Source organism: Bombina bombina, chromosome 5, assembly GCF_027579735.1.
Source record: "Bombina bombina isolate aBomBom1 chromosome 5, aBomBom1.pri, whole genome shotgun sequence".
Lineage (NCBI taxonomy): Eukaryota > Metazoa > Chordata > Amphibia > Anura > Bombinatoridae > Bombina > Bombina bombina.
The window spans coordinates 203,158,958-203,176,926 of NC_069503.1; the positions used below are offsets into that span (position 1 = coordinate 203,158,958).

Below are 17,969 nucleotides of genomic sequence, written 5' to 3' on the forward strand. Positions count from 1 at the left end.
ATAGATATATATAGATATAGATATATATAGATATATATAAATATAATGTTTGTAGAATAGATATATCACCATTAAAAAATAAAAAAAAAAATCACCTGATGTTCCTTGATGAACCTCGTCTTCTTGATGGCCCTCCTCGTCCTCTTGTTCCAAATGTTCTTCATCTTGCCAACTATGCATAGTATCCTCAATTTCTGACTCTGTAGGCTCTACATGTCCTAAAATTATTATTACAAATAAATTTATATTTATAAAATATATATGTTAAAGAAATGTCAAAGAATTTTTTTTTAAATTACCTTCAATGTTATCCATATCTTCTTCTCCTTGCTCATCCATTGGATTATTATTTGGAGTGCTATTATCTATAGCATTATAAAAAAAGTTAAAAGATAAATTTACTTTAATACCTGGCTTTGATTTTTTTTTTTTTTCTCGAAATTACAGTTACATTTTTTATACCTGTGTCTTGAGTCCTATCTTTATCCATAAAAACTGTGGGCAATGGGTCTGATTCCCCTTCAGAACTAGAATTGGTATCAATGGGAAGAAGGTACCTTGGAGTTCTTCTTCTTTTAACTATTAAATAATATAAAATACAACATTTTTGAAAATATATTCTTAAAAATCCAAACACACAAAAACTTTGTCTGAAAATCCTATAAAAACTTGATTCATTCACACTTTATCTGCAGGCAATGGTAATCTTTTAATCCTATTATTGTTTAACTTGTTTATCTTATTGAAAATATTCCAATAAAAAACTATACATTTTTAAAACTTAAGATTATATAATTAAACTATATTTATATCTATATTGCTTACATTTTTTAAGATAACTCTTTATCAAAGTGCGCATTTTAGATTGCCTCCGGTACAAGTCGTTATATCTTTTCAGACATTGTTTCCTCGTTCGTTTTTGCCCAGAGACTCTCCTTACTCTTCGCACCATTTCACAGAGAATTCGGTTTCTTGTGTCCTGGTCCAAAGTGAAAATCCCTTTCCTTTTTTTTGGAAAATAACATAATTTATGCTTACCTGATAAATTTATTTCTCTTGTAGTGTATCCAGTCCACGGATCATCCATTACTTATGAAATATATTCTCCTTCCCAACAGGAAGCTGCAAGAGTCCACCCACAGCAAAGCTGCTATATAGCTCCTCCCCTAACTGCCATATTCAGTCATTCGACCGAAAACATGCAGAGAAAGGAAAAACCATAGGGTGCAGTGGTGACTGTAGTTCAAATGAAAAAATTACCTGCCTTAAAGTGACAGGGCGGGCCGTGGACTGGATACATTACAAGAGAAATAAATTTATCAGGTAAGCATAAATTATGTTTTCTCTTGTTAAGTGTATCCAGTCCACGGATCATCCATTACTTATGGAATACCAATACCAAAGCTAAAGTACACGGATGATGGGAGGGACAAGGCAGGTACTTAAACGGAAGTTACCACTGCCTGTAAAAAACCCTTTCTCCCAAAAATAGCCTCCGAAGAAGCAAGGTATCAAATTTGTTAAATTTGAAAAGTATGAAGCGCAGACCAAGACTCCGTCTTGTAAATCTGTTCAACAGAAGCCACATTTAAAAAAGGCCCAAGTGAAAACCACAGCTCTAGTAGAATGAGCTGTAATCCCTTCAGGAGGCTGCTGTCCAGCAGTCTCATAAGCTAAATGAATTATGCTTTTTAACCAAAAAGACAGAGAGGCTGCTGAAGTCTTTTGACCTCTCCTCTGTCCAGAATAGACAACAAACAAGGTGAACGTTTGATGAAAACTGTAGTAGCTTGTAAGTAAAACTTTAAAGCACAAACCACGTCCAATATTGTGTAATAGACGTTCCTTCTTTGAGGAAGGATTAGGATACAAGCATGGAACAACTATCTCTTGAGTGATGTACTTGTTAGATACCACCTTAGGAAAAAACCCAGGTTGGTACGCAGGACTACCTTATCCGTACGAAGGACCAGATAAGGAGAATCACATTGTAACACAGATAACTTGGAGACTCTACGAGTCGAGGAATTAGCTACCCAAAAGGAACTTTCCAAGATAAAGATTGATATCTATGGAACAAAAAAGGTTCAAACGGAACTTCTTGAAGAACCTTAAGAATCAGGTTTAAGCTCCATGGCGGAGCAACAGTTTTAAACACAGGCTTGGATCTAACCAAAGCCTGACCAAATGCCTGAACGTCTAGAATACCTGCCAGACGCTTGTGCAAAAAAATAGACAGAGTAAAAATCTGTCCCCTTTTAAGGAATTAGCTGACAACCCTTTTCTCAAAAACATCTTGGAGAAAAGATAATATCCTGGGAATCCAGACTTTACTCCATGAGTAACCCTTGGATTCATAACAATCAGATATTTACACCATATCTATGTTCAATTTTCCTAGAGACAGGCTTTCATGTCTGTATTAAGGTATCAATGACTGACTTGGAGAAGCCATGCTTTGATAACATCAAGCGTTCAGTCTCCAGGCAGTCCATCTCAGATTGATTCTATTTAGATGGTTGAAAGGACCCTGAGGTAGAGGGACCTGTCTCAGAAGCAGAGACCGTGATGGAAAGGATGACATGTCCACCAGATCTGCATACCAGGTCCTGCGTGGCTACGCAGGCGCTGTCAAAAACACCAAAGCCCTCTCCTGCTTGGTCTTGACCTCCGGAGGAAATCCCACTCCCCCGGAAGAAAAGTCTGACGACTTAGAAAATCCACCTCCCAGTTCTCAACACCTGGGATATGGATAGCTGATAGACAAGAGTGAGTCTCTGTCCAGTGAATTATTGTAAGACTTCTAACATCGCTAGGGAACTTCTGTTCCCCCTTGATGGCTGATGTAAGCCACAGTCGTGTATATTGTCCGACTGAGTATGATGTACCTCAGAGTTGCTAACTGAGGCCAAGTCTGAAGAGCATGGAATATCACTCCCAGTTCCAGAATATTTATTAGAAGGAGGGTCTCCTCCTAAGTCCACTATCCCTGAGCCTTCAGGGAGTTCCAGACTGCATCCCAACCTAAAAGGCTGGCATCTATTGTAACAATTGTCCCATCTGACCTGCGGAAGGTCATACCCTTGGACAGATGGACCTGACATAGTCACCAGAGAAGAGAATCTCTGGTCTCTTGGTCCAGGTTTAACAGGGGGACAAATCTGTGTAATCCCCGTTCCTCTGACTGAGCATGCATAGTTGCAGCGGTCTGAAATGTAGACGTGCAAACGGTACTATGTCCCTTGCCGCTACCATTAAGCCGATTTCATTCATGTACTGAGCCACCGAAGGGCGCGGATGGGATGAAAAAAACACGGCAGAAATTTAGAAACTTTGACAACCTGGACTCCGTCAGGTAAATTTTCATTTCTACAGAATCTATCAGAGTCCCTAGGAGGGAAACCCTTGAGATTGGGGATAGAGAACTCTTTCCTTGTTCACTTTCCACCCATGTGATCTCAGAAATGCCAGTACTACGTCCGTATGAGACTGGGCAATTTGGATGTTTGACGCCTGTATCAGGATGTCGTCTAAATAAGGGGCCACTTCTATGCCCCGCGGTCTAAGGACCGCCAAAGCGACCCCAGAACCTCCATAAAGATTCTTGGGGCTGTAGATATCCCAAAGGAAAGAGCTACAAACTGGTAATGCCTGTCTAGAAAGGCAAACCTGAAAAACGATGGTGATCTTTATGCATCACAATGTGAGGATAAGCATCCTTCAAATCCATTGTAGTCCTCTATTGACTCTCCTGGATCATAGTTAAGATGGTACGAATAGTTTCCATCTTAAATGACGGAATTCTGAGGAATTTGTTTAAGATCTTTAGATCCAAAATAGGTCTGAAGGTTCCCTCTCCTTGGGAACCACAAACAGATTTGAGTAAAAACTCTGTCCCTGTTCCTCTCTTGGAACTGGATGGATCTCGTACACAATGTAAGAATGCCTCCTTCTTTATCTGGTTTGCAGATAATTGTGAAAGGCGAAATCTCCCCTTTTTTTTGGGGGGGGAATCTTTGAAATCCAGAAGATATCTCTGGGATATAAATTCCAATGCCTAGGGATCCTGGGCATCTCTTGCCCACGCCTGGGCAAAGAATGAAAGTCTGCCCCCTATAGGATCCGTTACCGGATAGGGGTCCGTTCCTTCATGCTGCCTTAGAGGCAGCAGCAGGCTCCTTGGCCTGCTTATCTTTGTTCCAGGTCCGATTGTCTCCAGACCGCCTTGGACTGAGCAAAAATTCCCTCTTGTTTTGCCTTAGAGGAAGAGGATGCCACACCTGCCCTGAAGTTTTTAAAAGGTACGAAAATTAGACTTTTTTTTTTTTTTGCCCTTGATTTAGACCTATCCTGAGGAAGGGCATGACCTTTTCCTCCAGTGATATAAGCAATAATCTCCTTCAAACCAGGCCCGAATAGGGTCTGCCCCTTGAAGGGAAGTTAAGTAGCTTATTTATTAAAGTCACGACAGCTGACCATGATATAAGCCATAGCGCTCTGCGCGCCAGTATAGTAAAAAACAGAATTCTTAGCCGTTAGTCTAGTCAAATGAACAAGGCATCAGAAAACAAAGGAATTGGCTAGCATAAGCTTGCAAATATATTCATCCAATGGAGTCGCTTAACTGTAAAGCCTCATCAAGAGACTCAACCCAGAACGCCGTAGCAGCAGTGACAGAAGCAATGTATGCAAGGGGCTGCAGGATAAAACCCTGTTGAATAAACATTTTTTATCCATTGGATCTAAAAAGCACAACTGTCCTCGTCAGAGGTAGTGGTACGCTTAGCTAGAGTAGAAACTCTTCTCTCCACCTTAGGAACTGTCTGCCAGAAGTCCCGTGTGGTGGTAACTATTAGAAAACATTCTTCTAAAAAATAGGAGGGGAAGAGAACGGCACACCTGGTCTATCCCATTCCTTATTAAAAAATTTTTAGTAAACCTCTTAAGGTATTGGAAAAACATCAGTACACACCGGCACTGCATATTATTTATCCAGTCTACACAATTTCTCTGGCCCTGCGATTGTACACATTCATTCAGAGCAGCCAAAGCCTCCCTGAGCAACAAGTGGAGGTTCTCAAGCATAAATTTTAAATGTAGAAATATCAGAATCAGGTTAAATCATCTTCCCTGAGTCAAAAAAAAAAATCACCCACAGACTAAGCATATTGTGAGGTAGTATCATACATGGTTCTTAAAGCGTCTGTATGCTCTGTATCTACCCCCAGAGCTAACTGCTTTCCTTTAATTTCAGGTAGTCTGACTAATACTGCTGCCAGAATATTATTCACCACCTTTGCCATGTCTTGTAAAATAAACGCTATGGGCGCCCTTGATGTACTTGGCGCCATTTGAGCGTGAGTCCCTGAAGCGGGAGTCGAAGGGTCTGACACGTGGGGAGAGTTAGTCGGCATAACTTTCCCCTCGACAGAATCCCCTGGTAAAAGAAACGCTATGGGTGCCCTTGATGTACTTGGCGCCATTTGAGCGTGAGTCCCTAAAGCGGGAGTCAAAAGGTCTGACACGTGGGGAGAGTTAGTCGGCATAACTACCCCCACGACAGAATCCTCTGGTGATAATGTTTTTAAAGACAAAAAATGATCTTTATTGTTTAACATGAAATCAGTACATCTGGTACACATTCTAAGATGGGGTTCCACCATGGCTTTAAAACATAATGAACACAGAGCTTCCTCTATGTCAGACATGTTAGAACAGACTAATAATGAGACTAGTAAGCTTGGAAAACACTTTAAATCAAGTTAACAAGCAAATATATAAAACGTTACTGTGCCTTTAAGAGAAACAAATTTTGTCAAAATTTGAAAAACAGTGAAAAAAAAGGCAGTAAAACAAACAAAATTTTTACAGTACATGTAATAAGGTAACAGAGCATTGCACCCACTTGCAAATGGATGATTAACCCCTTAATGCAAAAAAACAGATTAAAAAAAAATTAAAAAAAATGACATAGACGTTTTTAAAAACAGACACAACAAACTGCCACAGCCAACAGTGGGAAGCTTCAGTTAACTGTTTCTATGCAAAATTTAAGCCAGCCATGTGGAAAAAACTTAGGCCCCAATAAGTTTTATCACCAAACATATGTTAAAAAACGATTAAACATGCCAGCAAACGTTTTAAAACACATTTTTACAAGAGTATGTATCTCTATTAATAAGCCTGATACCAGTCGCTATCGCTGCATTTAAGGCTTTACTTACATTACTTCGGTATCAGCAGTATTTTCTTAGTCAATTCCATTCCTAGAAAAATATTTTACTGCACATACCTTATCTGCAGGAAAACCTGCACGCCATTCCCCCTCTGAAGTACCTCACTCCTCAGAATGTGTGAGAACAGCAAATGGATCTTAGTTACGTCTGCTAAGATCATAGAAAAACGCAGGCAGATTCTTCTTCCAAATACTGCCTGAGATAAACAGCACACTCCGGTGCCATTTAAAAATAACAAACTTTTGATTGAAGAATAAACTAAGTAGAAAGCACCACAGACTCTCACGACCTCCTATCTATGTTGAGGCTTGCAAGAGAATGACTGAATATGGCAGTTAGGGGAGGAGCTATATAGCAGCTTTGCTGTGGGTGGACTCTTGCAGCTTCCTGTTGGGAAGGAGAATATATTTCATAAGTAATGGATGATCCGTGGACTGGATACACTTAACAAGAGAAATTTATCCATAGTGTAAGAAATAATCAATAATTCTCCAATAGAGAACTTCTTGGATCGTGGCATTTTCTAAATATTATTCAATCTCTACTCACTGACGGGACTAATTTTGTTTTTTTAAATGCGCAATTTTGTAAGCTAATACCTATTTTTACAAATAGCACTCAATTTGGATACATATTTTGGAAAATATTATCAAAAATCGTATTTTAGTATACAACTTGATGTTTTTTTTTATCCATTTTGATAACAATGAAACATTGTATAGAACTGCGCCACAACAGCACTATTTTTTTGGCAACATTAACAAATGTTACATGTATCCGTTGATAAGGTGAAATAAAAGTAAAGATACATATAACAATGTAATGATATTTAAATTTAATATTGTTATTCATAACCAAATTATCTTTATTTACATGTAAAATTGTTATTAAAAACAAAAATGGAAATCCAGGTATTCCATATGAAAAATAAACTGCGACATAGTGATCTTTCCAGAACATCATACAGTATACGCCCATTTTCATCAACTACATTTAGATACTTTTTTGGAAACCGTTATAAAAGAAAACTTTATTTAGTTTGTATCAACACTTTAGTTATTTTGTGTGCTCTTTTGTATCTCATTTTTACAATGTCATCTTCCCAAGCTGGAAAGACCAAAAGTGGGAGAAGTGTCATGTTCACTCATTGGCAAAATTGTATTTTGGTCGAAGCTGTTATCGAACACTACGATGAAATCATTGGGTACCAAGCCAGAACTGTAAACCCACAGAGAAAGAGAACAATTTGGACACAAATCAGTAAATCTGTTTCAGCTGAAGGAAGTTTTCCTAAGGATGTGCGGGCTTGTCGGAAGAGAGTAACTGATATTAGAAAAAACATAAAGAAAAAGGTTTGCAGGGAAAAGCAATCTGCCAAAGGAACCGGTGGAGGCCCTGGATATAGGGCCGAATTAACGGACTTTGAACAGATGCTTTATGCAAGGATGGGTGATGCCGTTGTGGTTGGCCTGGATGTCCCAGCAGACACTATGGATTTTAGAGGTAAGTTAAATGTAAACGACACCCAAATTTTGTTGTTCATGATTTAAAAAAAGAGAATGAAAAATTATATATCTTTATTATTGAAATCTATTATGTAATTATTTCGATTCAATAGATATTCCTTTATGGAAAGTATATGTAGATATGCTCACTATCTCTTTGAATTTGGTAGAATTCTGCTATTGGATATTAAAATTGTGATTAGTTTACATTTTTATTTGGCAAATAAGGATTATGGAGAAAATGGAGGCATGAACTATAATAAAAGTAATCTAGTCAGTGTTATAACTATCTATTGTCTATCAAAATCTATCTAAATATTTGAAATTGTGTTTTTATCTATAATTATTGAAATTTAATACAAGTATATTTATATTATTTAGAGCAAGAAGATGAGGGACGTCAGGAAGAGGAGATTGATGCACAAGAGGATCAACCTTTGGAAAATGAATTCACCTCACAAGACCAAGAACCCTCCACATCCACAGTACAAAGAGAAGAAGGGGAGAGTAAGTTATTTGTAAAAAAACAACCAATAGTTGTTATATATTTTAATAACAATTAACAACCAGATGAGCACTGATGATAACGTGGTCTAATGTATATTTTGATTGTATAAATCGATGCTGTTGATATTCTAATATTATTTTTATGTTGTTGTAGGTGTTCGTGCTTTACTACAATCCATGCAGGACAATTCTATATTATTATTCGAGGGTAGGTTGTCTTCTAATTGTCATGTTAATTTTTTGTTTTTTTATGAATGTAACCTATTAATAATACATATTTTCCATGTCATACAGAAGATCAGGTTGAAATCAATTTGGAACCTCTGGTTGAGGATTCTGTATGTCCAGAAGATGAGGATGAGACTCAGGTTGAGGGACAAACATCAGAGGGACCAACACCACCAAATCTAGAAACTCCTCAGAATATCATGGTCAATGACTCTGAAGAAGATGAAAGACCAGAACAATTGATAAACCCAGAAGATGTCACAGGCAGGGGAAATGATATACAAAACATCACAGACATGGCATTGGGGTTCAGGAATTAGCAAAGTGCATTTTTTAAAGAACTAATCAGATTACAAGAAGAAAGAAATGCAATTTTAAAAGCTTATTCAGAATTTAAGAGGGATTATTCCAAAAAGAAATTAGAAATTTTGAATCGAAGATTTCCTACTCAATAATTAATTATTAATATTTCTTGTTTTTGCACTTTAATGTTCAAATTGTTTTCATGTTGAAAAGTTAAACACTAGAATTTGGTTACAGTTTAAGTTATTTTTGAAAAAATGTTACATGCTTCAGTATTCAAGTATTTGTTATTACAATAAAAATGTTATTTAAAATACAAAAAAGAATTAAGGCTGTTTGTTCAAAAAAATTTTATTAAAAGAATAAAAACTAAATTTTTTTATTAAAAAATAAACACAACTTTTTTTTTTCATCTGTCTGATTATATAACAGTAGTGAGGATTATTATTGTCCAATTTTCAAACAACTCCTGTGTTATCCGTGGTTTCTGTAATACAATGTTAAAAGATAATTAGAAATCCAGAAATATAATACTAATTCTTTGCGCCACCCCCACCCAAAAAAAATAAAATTACTTACATGAAAAATATCTCTCAATAATTTCCATACGATTTTGAACACCGGCCCTAGTAGTGTGCCTGTTTAATATTTGTTGGGGGACATAGATGTCATCTGGTTGATCCTCAAGACACAAATCATCTTCGTTAACTTGAGATATTGCAATATTATGTAACATGCAGCATACTAAAATAATGTCATTGCACTTCTCTGGTGACTATTGCAAGTCTCCCCCTGACCTGTCCAACACACGAAATCTCATCTTCAACACACCGAAGGTTCTCTCGATAGCACTTCTTGTACTACGGTGTGACTCGTTGTATTTGATCTCTGCACGTGTATGGGGCGATGGTACTGGTGTCAGAAGCCAAGGCCTACACGGATAACCACTGTCACCTACAAATAAAAAAATTAAAAGAATTATTACATTGGAATAACAATCTATATGCACTTTTAGCAATACAGAAATTAATGAAATAAATAATAACATAAATGAAAAGATCATAAAATTAATTTTCACAAAAAAAAGGTCTAAAGTGTATATACATCTAACTACAAATCTATGTCCTTCAAAGTTGAAAACCAAAATTAAACATAAAAACAATAACAACAAAAAATATGAAGTTAAACTCACCCAATAGCCAACCATGGGGCATGTCTCCACGTTCAAACGATGTAAATAATGCTGATTGTTTGAGGATATGGTAATCGTGGCAGGAACCTGGAAATCCTGAACGCACAGCCCAAATTTTGAGGTTGGCATCACAAACAGCCTGAACATTCAGTGAATGGAAGCTTTTTCTATTCCTGTATTGCTCCTCCCTTAAAGCTGGTGGTCTTAAAGCTATGTGTGTGCAATCAATTGCACCAAGAACATTAGGCATACCAGCTACTTGATAAAAAGATGCCTTAACTGTGTGCCATTCTTGCACATTCCTGGGTACAAAAATAAACTTCTTCAGATGTTTCAAAACTGCTTTTAAAACAATTCTTAGATGCCTGCAAAATGAAGGCTGACTGATGCCCACCACAGCACTAGAGACTGCCTGAAATGAACCAGTTGACAAGAAATGCAAAACTGCTAATAATTTTAAAAGTCCAGGTATCACCCTTGTTCTTCTTGTCCTAGGGTCTATGTCATTTTGGATCAGAGAGTAAAGATTTATAATACTCTCCCTATTTATACGAAATCTTTGCTTTATCTCCTTATCAGACAATGCCTGTAGTCCACACCGGGGTAAAAAAACTCTAGGCACTCTTTGGCGTCTCCGTATGGGCATATTACCATCAGCAAGACGATTTTCACGGGCCCTTGCCAAAGAAATAGCAGACAACAGCAGAAAATATTCCATCTTCTCTCTCACAAAAAATGAAGTAAATGAAATGTTCTCCTCAGTGGATATGGAGAACTTTGGAGGGCGTAATTGTAGGAGAATATTAGGTTCTCCCATGGCGCAAAATAGTGATAAATATGAAATTTGGCGATCTGTTAGTCGATTTGATGAAAATACGACCGAAAAAGTGCTGTTTTAAGCTTCAATCGGCGCACATGTGCGCCTTGGCGAGATAGAATAGAGTGGTCGGATTTTTTGGTCGAAAATCATTTTTTTTGGTCGTATTTTGTTTTAATACATAGGAGAGAATTTACGCCGGCGTATTTATAGGCGTAAATGTAGGAGAATTGCAATGATAAATGGAGCCCTAAATGATTCTCAGACAGAAGGAAATCAGGTTTTGCCATCTAGTTCTCCCCAAGTGTCACAACCCGTTACGCCCGCACCAGCGACGCCAAGTACTTCTAGTGCATCTAATTCTTTCACCTTGCAAGATATGGCTTCAGTTATGAATACTACCCTCACAGAGGTTTTAACTAAACTGCCAGGGTTGCAAGGGAAGCGCAGTAGCTCTGGGTTAAGAACAAATGCTGAGCCTTCTGACGCTTTAGTAGCCGTATCCGATATTCCATCACAATGTTCTGAGATAGGGATGAGGGATTTGCTGTCTGAGGGAGAGAATTCTGATTCAGGAAAGATGTTCCCTCAGACAGATTCAGATATGACGGTATTTAAATTTAAGCTAGAGCACCTCCATTTATTGCTCAGGCAGGTTTTAGCTACTCTTGATGATTGTGACCCTATTGTCGTTCCAGAGAAATTGTGTAAAATGGACAAATATTTAGAGGTTCCTGTTTACACTGATGTTTTTCCGGTCCCTAAGAGGATTTCGGACATTGTTACTAAGGAGTGGGATAGACCAGGTATTCCGTTCGCTCCCCCTCCTGTTTTTAAGAAAATGTTCCCCATTTCTGACACCATAAAGGACTCATGGCAGATGGTCCCTAAGGTGGAGGGAGCTTTTTCTACTCTGGCTAAGCGTACAACTATACCTATTGAAGACAGTTGTGCTTTCATTGATCCTATGGATAAAAAATTAGAGGGTCTCCTAAAGAAAATTTTCGTTCATCAGGGTTTTCTTCTTCAACCTATAGCGTGCATTGTTCTGGTAACCACTGCAGCTGCTTTTTGGTTTGAGGCTCTAGAAGAGGCTCTTCAGATGGAGACCCCACTAGATGATATTTTGGACAGAATTAAGGCCCTTAAGTTGGCTAATTCTTTTATTACAGACGCCGCTTTTCATCTTGCTAAGTTAGCGGCAAAGAATTCAGGTTTTGCCATTTTAGCGCAAAGAGCGTTATGGCTTAAGTCCTGGTCAGCTGATGTGTCATCTAAATCTAAGCTTTTGACCATCCCTTTCAAAGGTAAGACCCTATTCGGGCCTGCACTGAAAGAGATCATTTCAGACATCACTGGAGGGAAGGGTCATGCCCTCCCTCAAGATAAGTCAAATAAGACAAGGACCAAACAAAATAATTTTCGTTTCTTTCGAAACTTCAAGGGTGGTCCCGCTTCCTCTTCCCCTGCTGCAAAGCAAGAGGGGAACTTTGCTCAATCCAAGCCAACCTGGAGACCTAACCAGGCTTGGAACAAGGGTAAACAGGCCAAAAAGCCTGCTGCTGCCACTAAGACAGCATGAAGGGGTAGCCCCCGATCCGGGACCGGATCAAGTAGGGGGCATACTTTCTCTCTTTGCTCAGGCCTGGCCAAGAGACGTTCAGGACTCCTGGGCCGTAGAAATTGTAACCCAGGGGTATTTCCTAGATTTCAAAGATTCTCCTCCAAGGGGGAGGTTCAATTTTTCTCAATTGTCTGTAAACCAGACAAAAAGAGAGGCATTCTTACGCTGTGTAGAAGACCTTTTTACCATAGAAGTGATCTGCCCAGTTCCGAAAACAGAACAGGGGCAAGGTTTCTACTCAAATCTGTTTGTGGTTCCCAAAAAAGAGGGAACCTTCAGACCAATTCTAGATCTCAAGATCCTAAACCAATATCTAAGAGTTCCATCCTTCAAGATGGAGACCATTCGGACTATTTTACCAATGATCCAGGAGGGTCAATATATGACTACCATGGATCAAAAGGATGTGTATCTACACATTCCTATCCACAAAGATCATCACCAGTTCCTCAGGTTTGCCTTTCTGGACAGACATTACCAGTTTGTGGCTCTTCCCTTCGGCTTGGCCATGGTGCCAAGAATCTTCACAAAGGTGCTAGGGTCCCTTCTGGCGGTCCTAAGGCCAAGGGGCATAGCAGTGGCGCCTTATCTAGACAACATCTTAATTCAAGCGTCGACTTTCCAACTTGCCAAGTCTCTCACGGACTTAGTGTTGGCCTTTCTAAGATCTCATGGGTGGAAGGTGAATGTGAAAAAGAGTTCTCTTATTCCTCTCTCAAGAGTTCCATTCCTGGGAACTCTGATAGATTCGGTGGACATGAAAATATTTCTGACGGAGGTCAGGAAATCAAAGATTTTAACCACCTATCGAGCTCTTCATTCCATTCCTCGGCCGTCAGTGGCTCAGTGTATGGAGGTAATCGCACTTATGGTAGCGGCAATGGACATAGTTCCGTTTGCTCGCTTGCATCTCAGACCACTGCAACTATGCATGCTCAAACAGTGGAATGGGAATTATGCAGATTTATCTCCTCAGATAAATCTGGATCAAGAGACCAGAGACTCTTCTTTGGTGGTTGTCACAGGATCACCTGTCCAGGGGAATGTGTTTCCGCAGGCCAGCGTGGGTTATTGTGACGACGGACGCCAGCCTACTGGGCTGGGGTGCAGTCTGGAATTCCCTGAAAGCACAGGGTTTGTGGACTCAGGAGGAGGCCCTCCTACAGATAAATATTCTGGTATTAAGAGCGATATTCAATGCTCTTCAGGCGTGGCCTCAGCTGGCTTCGGCCGGATTCATCAGGTTTCAGTCAGACAACATCACGACTGTAGCTTATATCAATCATCAGGGGGGAACAAGGAGTTCCTTGGTGATGATAGAAGTTTCCAGGATAATCTGATGGGCAGAGACTCACTCTTGCCATCTATCAGCGATCTATATCCCAGGGGTGGGGAACTGGGAGGCAGATTTTCTAAGTCGTCAGACTTTTCACCCGGGGGAGTGGGAGCTCCATCCGGAGGTATTTGCTCAACTGGTTCAGCTATGGGGCACACCAGAGGTGGATCTGATGGCGTCTCGTCAGAACGCCAAACTTCCTCGTTACGGATCCAGGTCAAGGGATCCTCAGGCAGTACTGATAGATGCTCTAGCAGTACCCTGGTCGTTCAACCTGGCTTATGTGTTTCCACCATTCCCTCTCCTTCCGCGTCTGATTGCCAGAATCAAACAGGAGAGAGCTTTGGTGATTTTGATAGCGCCTGCGTGGCCACGCAGGACTTGGTATGCAGACCTGGTGGACATGTCATCTCTGCCACCATGGACTCAGACACTGAGACGGGACCTTTTGATTCAAGGTACATTCAAGCATCCAAATCTAATTTCTCTGCAACTGACTGCTTGGAGATTGAACGCTTGATTTTATCAAAGCGGGGTTTCTCTGAGTCGGTCATAGATACCTTGATTCAGGCTCGAAAGCCTGTCACCAGGAAGATCTATCATAAGATATGGCGTAAATATCTTTTTTGGTGTGAATCCAAAGGCTACTCATGGAGTTAGATCAGGATTCCTAGGATTTTGTCTTTTCTCCAAGAAGGATTGGAGAAAGGATTGTCCGCTAGTTCCTTAAAGGGACAGATATCTGCTTTGTCTATTCTGTTGCACAAGCGTCTGGCAGATGTCCCAGACGTTCTGGCTTTTTGTCAGGCTTTAGCTAGAATTAAGCCTGTGTTTAAGCCTGTTGCTCCGCCATGGAGTCTCAATTTAGTTCTTAAAGTTCTTCAGGGGGTTCCGTTTGAACCCATGCATTCCATAGATATTAAGCTTCTATCTTGGAAAGTTCTGTTTCTAGTTGCTATCTCTTCAGCTCAAAGAGTTTCTGAACTATCTGCATTACAATGTGACTCGCCTTATCTTGTTTTCCATGCTGATAAGGTGGTTTTGCGTACCAAACCTGGGTTCCTCCCTAAAGTTGTTTCTAATAGGAATATCAATCAGGAAATTGTTGTTCCTTCTCTGTGTCCTAATCCTTCCTCTAAGAAGGACCGTCTGTTGCACAACTTGGACGTTGTTCGTGCCTTGAAGTTTTATTTGCAGGCAACCAAAGATTTTCGCCAATCATCTTCTTTGTTGTCTATGCTGGAAAGAGCGGTGGCTTCCACATGGGCTTTTAAAAATGATGCTTCTGTTGAAGTGATTTGTAAGGCTGCGACTTGGTCTTCGCTTCATACCTTTTCCAAATTTTCCAAATTTGATACTTTTGCTTCTTCGGAGGCTATTTTTGGGAGAAAGGTTTTGCAAGCAGTGGTGCCTTCCGTTTAGGTTCCTGTCTTGTCCCTCACTTCATCCGTGTCCTAAAGCTTTGTTATTGGTATCCCACAAGTTAGGATGAATCCGTGGACTCGGTACATCTTGCAAAAGAAAACAAAATTTATGCTTACCTGATAAATTTCTTTCTTTTGCGATGTACCGAGTCCACGGCCCGCCCTTTCTATTCAAGACAGATAGTATTTTTTATGTAAACTTCAGTCACCTCTGCACCTTATAGTTTCTCCTTTTCTTCCTTGGCCTTCGGTCGAATGACTGGGGGGTGGAGTTAAGGGGGGAGCTATATAAACAGCTCTGCTGTGGTGCTCTCTTTGCTACTTCCAGTCAGGAAGGACAATATGCTACAAGTTAGGATGAATCCGTGGACTCGGTACATCGCAAAAGAAAGAAATTTATCAGGTAAGCATAAATTCTGTTTTTAGGTAAATTGTGTGGGGAGTTACATTTTAAGGGTTTACTCACTGGTTATTTTGGGGGGTAAGATTTTAGAAGGAATTGTAATTGGGTCATTTTGTCTCTGGAGGATAAATGGGAGACATATAGGGACTTTAGAATTTGAGGAGAACAGAGGGGTTTAGGAATTAGGAGGGTTTCTGGTGAGGAATTTTATGTACGGTGGGTTACTATGGGGGGGATTGTGTATTGGTTGTCTCTTGTTTGTTTGGAGTTTTTACCGGTTGGGAGAATAGTGTAGTCGGGTAAGACCAGCTGGTAGCATGTGTTGCAGTTAGTGTTAATAGAATTAGGGAACCAGGTCAAAGCCAGTGTTTATAGTGGTGGGATGTGGTTGTAGTTAAATAAAGCGGTGGTTTTGGGGGTTGGCTCAACCACTGTTTGGGTTTATTAATGTAGGGCTAGGTTGCAGGTCATAGTGGCCAGACGTAATGAACTGACACATTTTGATGGTGCACACATTGCTGTTACTAAAATTGTGCAGATCTGCTTTTATACAAACTGGATCTCTACTCAACATGTTTTTTTGCTTTGTGGCTCCATTTGTACAGATCAGTTTCTATCTAGGCCCTAGTTATTGACTCTGTTTCATCTGAAAAACACATCTACAATATTTCCTATAGACTTTTTTTTTAGTTTTATGATTGAATGAATGTTGATAAAACGGTTGACCCCTGTGTGCTATGATTTGCTCACTTGCATTGATTAAAGGGACAGTAAAGTCAAAATTAAACTTAAGTGGATTGGATAGAGCATGGAATTTTAAACAGGTTTTATTTTTATTTTTTGATTATAGAACTAACTGTAAAGTTGTTTAAAATTGCACGCTCTATCAAAATCAAGAATGTTGTCTTTTTACAAAGCATGACATGAAATCAGTGGTTCCTTTATAATCTATAGATTTGAATTTTGTTTTTCCCCAATATATGCTTATATATATGTAACTATAATAATATGTTTTAGGCAATTGAACTGAACAAAAAAGGGAAAGACTGCAAACACCCAATGTATAGACGACTGGTTCATACAGCTGTTGATGTTTCCACTATTAATGAGGTATAGTATCATATCTATATGGGGTCATTTAATGTTTCTTGCAGTGAATAAATAATTGGACTACAGTTTTATTCAATTTTCTTTTATATTTCAATGTTAGGTGCAAACTCCATAATCTTAAAGGGACAATAAAGTCAAGATCAAACATTCATGATTTAGACACAGCATACAATGTTTAACAGCTTTCCAATTTACTTATATTATCAAATTAGCTTCATTCTTTTAGTATACTTTGTTGAAGAGTCTAGGTAGACTGGTAGGAGATCAGGAGTGTGCATGTATCTTTAGTATTCTATGGCAGCAGTGTTTGCAACAGTGTGTAACATTGCTATAAATATTGTTGCAAACATATTTTCCAGATGGTTAAAGACACATGCACTCTCTTGAGCTCTCCTAGAATTACTCTTAAAAACAAAGGTTTGATGTTTAAGATGTCACGCTCTATCCAATCAACTTGTTTTATTTTGACTTTGCAGTTCCTTAAAGTGAATGTCAATTTAGATAAATCGGTGCCCAGTTTTTAATAATCCTATTAAAAACAAGGGCACTTTAATTCATCAAAATTTACATTTCACTCGTTTTCTTCAAATACTTACCTTTTAATCTTCACAGCCACTCCAGCGATTCCCCCGGCCGTCGGAAGCCTCTTCATACGTCAGAAAAGACGAATCCGGCTTCTTCCAATCACGGCTTCTCCCCCGGGAGAATCTTGGCCTGAGGCAACGCTGTGATTGGAGGAATCTGGATTCGTCCTTTTGGAACCGCAAAGAGGGCTTGCGACGAGCGTAGGAAGCGCTGCAGCGGCTGTCAGGATTAAAAGGTAAGTATTTGAAGAAAACAAGTAAAAAGGTCAATTTTGATGAATTAAAGTGCCCTTGTTTTTAATAGGATTATTAAAAACAGGGCACCGATTCATCTAAATTGACATTCACTTTAAATCTGTTTAGCACGTCAGCTTCACTTTCAAACAATGTGGTCGATAACAAGCCTTTAGAAATGTTTATCAAATTATTTATCTACAAAATGTTTTATAAACTTTGATGGTGAACACTTTGATGGTGAAAAACTAATTTGTCAGCCTCCGTTAGTTATTTTTGACCTAATTGTGTCAAAGTTTTGTGGGAACAGTTAGTCTAAAATAAATGAACTGCTTTATAGAAATACTCATGAAAATGTACCTTTTAAGTTACACTAATAATATATAAAACCGAGGAAAATAGATCAAAATAAATTAATATTAAGAACTTATACATTTGTATAATTGATAGCTATTGTAAGTGTAAG

The 17,969-nt window shown here is 39.0% G+C and overlaps 2 protein-coding genes across 6 annotated transcripts in view; both read left to right on the forward strand.

The window, feature by feature from the left end:
* The window catches only part of ZMYND11 (zinc finger MYND-type containing 11), a 375,736-nt gene that overhangs the window by 231,886 nt on the left and 125,881 nt on the right, over window positions 1–17,969 (forward strand). For all 5 annotated transcript variants that reach the window (XM_053713832.1, XM_053713834.1, XM_053713835.1 and 2 more), the window contains one exon: window positions 16,593–16,685. In XM_053713832.1, the coding sequence (XP_053569807.1) occupies window positions 16,593–16,685 (93 nt within the window). The remainder of the gene's footprint in view (window positions 1–16,592; window positions 16,686–17,969) is intronic.
* LOC128660168 (uncharacterized) lies at window positions 7,058–8,777 on the forward strand. The gene is made up of 3 exons (XM_053713837.1): window positions 7,058–7,739; window positions 8,123–8,248; window positions 8,403–8,777. Exons 1-3 carry the CDS (start codon window positions 7,136–7,138, stop codon window positions 8,657–8,659), a joined length of 987 nt encoding a protein of 328 aa, XP_053569812.1. The 5' UTR covers window positions 7,058–7,135; the 3' UTR covers window positions 8,660–8,777.

Excerpts from the sequence above, each read along its gene's own strand:
- LOC128660168 (XM_053713837.1), top strand. The coding sequence starts at position 7,136 with ATGGAAATCCAGGTATTCCATATGAAAAATAAACTGCGACATAGTGAT. Across the intron at positions 7,740-8,122 it reads AGACACTATGGATTTTAGAG|AGCAAGAAGATGAGGGACGT; the intron begins GTAAGTTAAATG and ends TATATTATTTAG. Across the intron at positions 8,249-8,402 it reads ACAAAGAGAAGAAGGGGAGA|GTGTTCGTGCTTTACTACAA; the intron begins GTAAGTTATTTG and ends ATGTTGTTGTAG.